Below are 6,429 nucleotides of genomic sequence, written 5' to 3'. Positions count from 1 at the left end.
GTTTGATCTAACGAAATAATAGTATGTTGGCAAAATTATATGGACCAAACAGAAAAATTGTCAAATGTTGCAAACTTTTTGAGAATGAGAGGTTTTAAAGGCAATGCGCAAAGTTTTTTTTTTATGAAGGTCCAATGCTCAAAATTATTAAATGTAATCTCGTTAAAGCCAATCCCACAAATGGTTAATGTGGTGTTGAGGGCAACACCCATCTTCCTTCTCGAGGGAAATAAAAAAAGATAACAATAAATGGGTTGAAGGTCGCCACAGCCACTCGGCGACTTTTTATCGGAGAAGAGGGATGATGCGCATTGACACTAACCTTAGTTGGCCTACTTGTTTTGACCAAGTGGTGGATAAAAAAGACATTGCCTTTAACTTCCTATTAGATGCAAAAATATTCTGAGTAATCTAGAAAATCTTTGTAGCTAACACTCTAATCATTAAAAAGTGGCTATTATGGGAAGAGAGGAGTTAGGTTGGCATGAGGAGAAGTAAAAGTCAGCTAGCTTGAGTAACTACTTCTAACTCTACCCATTTGAAGCTTTGGCACAACCTACCAAACCTAGGAAGGTTAGCTACGTAATGTTTTTTTGCATATCCCCCAATCAACTATATTTACCTGCAGGTTATTTTACTAAACTACTTAATTTTAATAATTAAAAAACCATGAACAATGGTGGTGGAAGTGAACCACTGTTGGTTTCAGATGACGTCCGCCTCACTGACCACTACACGTCGGACTCCATCGAAGAGCTGCTTGAAAAGCATGTGAACAACAAAATATGTTTTAGATTATGGGCTAGACTCGTCGTTTGGGAGTCTAAATTATTGTGGTTGCTTTCATGGGCTTCAATTACAGTATCAATTTGTAATTTCATGTTGAGTTTTGTGACTCAGATGTTTGTTGGACATCTTGGAAGTTCAGAGCTTGCCGGGGCTTCACTTACTAACTTGGGAATTCAAGGGTTTGCTTATGGTGTCATGGTAAGAAAGCAAGCAAACTTAGTCCCTTGCTAGCCCTCCGAAAAAAAAAACTCTATTTTTTCGACAACAGTAGTACAAGTACTTCATTGGTGCCTCCATCCTAATAAGACAAGAGACATTTTGGTCTTTCTACTCAAGATAAAGACCAAAATGACCCTTGGTCTTATTCACCACGTAAGCAAGGACGTCACCTAGGGAGTCCTCAAAGAAGTACTTTTATCATCACTTTGTTTTTTTCGATCTCAAGCCCATCAACAAAGGTCAATTTAGTAACTTACTAACATCCTTTTTTTTATTTTTCTTAGTTGGGTATGGCTAGCGCGGTTCAAACGGAGTGTGGGCAAGCCTATGGAGCAAAGAAATACGGTTCTCTCGGTATAATTTGTCAAAAGGCCATCATTTTACAGTTGGGGGCAGCCATTATTCTTACATTCTTATATTGGTACTCCGGCTCTATTTTTCTAGCAGTCGGGCAATCGAAGACTATAGCAAAACAAGGGGAGGTTTTTGCAAGAGGATTGTTGCCTCAACTTTATGCATTTTCTATATATTGTCCTATGCAAAGATTCTTGCAAGCCCAAAACATAGTTAACCCATTGGCTTACATTTCAATTGTGGTTTTTTTGTTGAATATACTATTCACCTGGTTGGCTGTCTATGTTTTAAATTATAAAGTTTTAGGAGCAGCTCTTGCTTTGAGTTTATCTTGGTGGGTTTTAGTTATATTTACTGGACTTTATATAATTTTGAGCCCATCTTGTCACCAAACTTGGACTGGGTTTTCTACCAGTGCTTTTAAGGGATTGTGGCCTTACTTCAAACTCACTGCTGCATCTGCTGTTATGCTCTGGTTGGTACTCTCTCTCTCTCTCTCTGTATATACTCGGTGTCCACCGTGCCCTACCGGATTAACTTTTTGTTATAATTTGATGTAGCTTGGAAATATGGTACTATCAAGGAATTGGACTAATAGCAGGTTTCCTCCCAAACCCAACTATTTCACTTGACTCTGCCTCCATAAGGTAGATTTAAAAATATGAATACTTGTCTTTGTTTCCTCATTAATAAATCCATTCTAATTTTATTTACAAATTGGTATGTTTCGATGAATTTTCAGCATGAATTACTTGAACTGGGACATGCAATTTATGTTGGGGTTCTGCACAACAGCCAGGTTAAACTTGTAGTAACTTGAAACCAAACATTAATTTATTCAGTTCAACTGTTCAAGTGAGTTTACTTAATGGTATTATGGATACATATATATTTTACAGCATTCGGGTCGGCAATGAGTTAGGGGCGGCTCACCCGAGACTTGCAAGGTTTTCAGTTATTGTTATCAACTCAACCAGCATTATAATCAGTTTAGTATTTAGTGCAATTGTGTTGATATTCAAAACTGGATTAAGCAAGGCTTTTACTAGTGATAACCAAGTTATTAAGGCTGTCTCAAATTTGACTCCATTGCTTGCAATCTCAGTGTTTTTAAATGGAGTTCAACCCATCCTCTCAGGTAATAAAAATATGGTCCTTTTGATTATGCTGTGAAAATAGTCCCACGTGGGAGAAAGACAATCTAGCAACAAAAAATATACTGTCTAGATCATCTCCACTCATTGTCAATTGGTTTTGAGTTGGACGACAACAAACCCAACATAGTATTACGAGGTGTGTGAGAATAGTCTCAAAACCAATTGGTCTTGAGTTTGGTGACCAGAAACTTAACATATGCCGAACTAATACCCACACTAGCTATATTCGGACAGCGAACATTTTCATGAGGAATTGGTAGGCAGCTGACTAAGTTAATGGTGTTAGGTGTGGCAATTGGTTGTGGATGGCAAGCCTTGGTTGCATATGTTAACTTAACAACTTACTACATTATTGGTCTCCCTATTGGATGTGTTCTTGGCTTCAAAACTAGTTTGGGAGTAGCTGTAAGTACTCATCTCCCTCTCTCCCTACTTTCTGTTGTTTCCCCTAGCATGAACAATAGGCACTGGTTATGTTTTAACAGGGACTTTGGTGGGGCATGATAATTGGAGTTCTATTACAAACAATTACTCTTATTGTCCTAACTGCCAGAACTGATTGGAATAAAGAAGTAAGTTTTTATCACTCACTAAATATATTTGAGCTGATATATGTACAACATTAATTATTAATCATCGATTGCCCATATTTCTAAATTTTTGCAGGTAGAGAAAGCTTTGGATAGGTTAAAGAAATCCGAGATAGATAACACATGTATAAATTTAATATTATAACTTCTACCAACTTGACATTGGGACGCCTAGTGGTTGTCTAATTTTTATATGTAAAGGTTGTCGAGAGTGGTACAAGAAATTCAAGTTTGGTGCTATTAATTCCTTTTTCGGGAAATATTGTGTTCATTAAATAAAATGTAATGATGAATCTGAGCGTGTGATCATAGATCTAAAAATCATTAATTCTAAAAATTAGGTGTTCTGAAATTAAAATGTAAAGAACAGTCTTTGTTGAGATTGGAAAAGCATATATTGCTCCTCACACCAATGAAGAGTATATTTGATTACAAGAGAAGGATATTGGCAAATTATTAGTATTTGCCAAGAGGACTCCCTAATTGAAATCTAATAATTAAAACCCCCCAAATTGCACCAATGACAATAATGGAAGTGGATATTAAAAAGAGAAAAATAAGTTGAAATAACACCTCTAAAATCTACACATGTGAAGATTACTGCAATACAATCACTTTCTTATAGGAACCATCTCATATATCATCATTTTCTTTCTTCATTAAAAAGTTGAAATGACTTTTTTTTTTAAAGTTGAAATTCTGAAATAAGTTAATGCTATTAAAAAGTCCATCTAGAGTTTCTTAACATTGATTTCTTACCTTAAAAAGTAAGGTTAATTATATTTCTTTTAAGGAGCAAATTTTATTAACAAGGAGGTTTAATGTAGAAAAGAATGCATCTTTTACTAATATAACACCCAATGTGGGAATTAGCTTGATTGTTCACAATGCAAAATCGAAATTCATAGAAGCGAAAGTAAAATCCACTAGAGCCAAAAACAGTGAAGAAGGAGAGGCGATGGCAATCTTACTCGGCCTCGAATGGGCGAAAGCTAATCAACTAAAGAATATAATTGTAGAAAGCGACGATATCAACCTCATCAAACATCTTCACAATAAACATCACACGTTACACTGGCAATCTTTAATCCACATCCGGGGAATTCGAGAAAGCAGAAAAGAATTCGAAGTGGTGAAATTCAAGTATACGAAAAGAGAACTCAATTCCAGCGCAGACAGATTAGCTAAATGGGCAAGGAAGAAAAACGCGAGCAAAGAGTGGAAGAATGTACCTTATATGTTAGTTAATAAATATTGTAATAACGCTGTTATTTACTCTATGAAAACTAGTTCAACAAAAAAAAAGGAGACTTAATGCTATGGGAGATTAAACTTTAAAGTGACTTCTTTGTTGAAGTCCCAACCAAACTAGGATTTCATCGGAACCATAATTCATGATTTTGAGAGATCAAATGTAGTCTAAATCAAGAGCTAGACTGACCGTTAGGTTTGTGCCGTTGAGTTTTTTTAATTTAATTTTGTCCATAACCAATTCATAATGACTGAGATATTAACATTTGGAGTTGGTATAAAAAATAGCTTAATTAAATTTTTTTTTTTTTTTTTTTTTTGAAAGGAATTATCTTCATTGAAATGCCAAAGGCTAATAAGGATTACAAAAAGAAGATAATCAAAGTCCGAAACAGAGGGACTAAATTACATCACGTGGGGTATTAATGATGATTGTGCCAGCTGGTGCGCACTGCTATTGGCCTCTCGAGGGCAAAATTGAAATTTCAAACCAGTGTGGAGATCCCCCAACGCCCTAGTTTCGAGCAATAACATTCTGACCCTCCACGGGTAGCAATCTGGGCCATTAATTAAAGCATCAACGGCTGTCTTGCAATCTCCTTCAATTATAAATAGGCCTTGCCCTAAATTAATAGCAATTTCCACTGCCGCTAGCAAGGCTGTACATTCACACTCCAGAGCCGATCTAACCTCCACCCTTCTCACCACTTCCATTACTGTTTCTCCTTTGTGATTTCTAGCTAAACTTGCTATGGAGGCTCCTAGTTCGTTGAAAGCACCGTCGAAATTCACTTTGATGGTTCCTTCTTCAGGTGGTTGCCACTCATCATTGATAGAGGTGTTGGTTTCACAAGTTGTTGGGATCTTCTTTGCCTGTTTGGTTGCTAGCTGGATGATCTCTTGAGGACGAAGGCTGGAGTCGTTAAAGCATTTGAGGTTTCGACTCTTCCAATGCCACCAAAGAAGGTAGATCCAAAAGACCTTATCTCTTTCATTTGTTTGCTTCTGTAAAAGTTTAATGATAAGTTGTACTGGGTCTGGAGTGTGAGGCATGTTGGAGATCTGTTGTGCTAGCCCCCAGGTCTCGACGAAGGCCGAACATGTCCCAAAGAGGTGTTCCGTCGTCTCCGTCTGTTGGTTGCAAAGAGGGCAAGTTGGGTCAACGGTCTGGACTCCTTTTTGTATACTGGATCTAACAGGTAACCCTCTATTGACTAACCTCCATAAGAACAACTGTACTTTAGGTTCTATGTTTGTCGATTTCCATAGTTTAGACCACGGAAAATCAACAGGTGCTCTTGTATTTGGGTGGGTTGGAGAGACTGTTTTGTAGTAAGACTTAGCCGAGAACATTCCTTGAGGTTGTGGCATCCAGATGAGCCTGTCCACTGTAGCTCGCCTAGATAAGGGAATCTGAAGTATGGCCTCTGCCGATGATGGTTGGAAAACTTCCCTTATTAGATCTGCCTTCCATGTATGTGTGTCTGCATCTATCAGATCTGATACCTTATTTAAATTTACTGGAAGTATTGTATTGACCCTTGGTATCTTCTCTGTGATCTCAGGAACCCACGGATCTTTGTTGATTTTGATGTCGAAACCAGATCCTATCTGCCAGCAGCAATGAAGCCGCATTGTTTCACGGATTTTTAAGATTGACTGCCACAAAGGAGATGTATTGTTTTTTCTTTCTTCTGTCCAGAAGTTACCTGATGTAACATACTTTGCTGTAATAATACGAGCCCAAAGAGAGTGAGGAGAGGTGAGGAGTCTTCAGGCTACTTTAGCCACAAGAGACTCATTGACCTTAGCTAACGATCGAATTCCCAAACCCCCTAGTTCCTTAGGTTTCTGGATAACTTCCCAAGGAAGGAAATGCATCTTGTGTTGTTCTTCCGTGTGATTCCACCAAAAGTTCCTCTCGAGTCGTTCTAGTTGTTGTGTTACCCCTTTCGGCAGAAGAGACAGGCCCATGAAGTATGTGCAGATAGGGTTCAAGGCTGCCTTGATGAGGGTGGTCCTCCCTGCCTGAGATATAAAAGTTTTCTTCCAGCCTGCTAATTTGGTTT

General features: G+C 37.9%; 2 protein-coding genes across 2 annotated transcripts; one reads left to right on the top strand and one right to left on the bottom strand.

Annotated features, from left to right (window-relative positions):
• The first annotated feature begins 624 nt into the window (after positions 1–624).
• TT12 (MATE efflux family protein) lies at positions 625–3,369 on the top strand. The gene is made up of 8 exons (XM_086648103.1): positions 625–987; positions 1,293–1,837; positions 1,923–2,009; positions 2,105–2,161; positions 2,262–2,500; positions 2,806–2,924; positions 3,005–3,091; positions 3,186–3,369. Exons 1-8 carry the CDS (start codon positions 670–672, stop codon positions 3,252–3,254), a joined length of 1,521 nt encoding a protein of 506 aa, XP_086504229.1. The 5' UTR covers positions 625–669; the 3' UTR covers positions 3,255–3,369.
• A 1,396-nt stretch (positions 3,370–4,765) lies between these two features.
• On the bottom strand, positions 4,766–5,995 carry LOC147532876 (uncharacterized). Its single transcript, XM_086649995.1, has one exon. The coding sequence runs from the start codon at positions 5,993–5,995 to the stop codon at positions 4,766–4,768; it is 1,230 nt and encodes a 409-aa protein (XP_086506121.1).
• Between the last annotated feature and the right edge of the window lie 434 nt (positions 5,996–6,429).

This window comes from Eschscholzia californica, unplaced genomic scaffold (assembly GCF_041429995.1).
Source record: "Eschscholzia californica isolate CP2 unplaced genomic scaffold, dmEscCali1.0.p SCAF_6, whole genome shotgun sequence".
Taxonomy (NCBI): Eukaryota; Viridiplantae; Streptophyta; class Magnoliopsida; order Ranunculales; family Papaveraceae; genus Eschscholzia; species Eschscholzia californica.
This window is presented reverse-complemented; position numbering and strand designations above follow the sequence as displayed.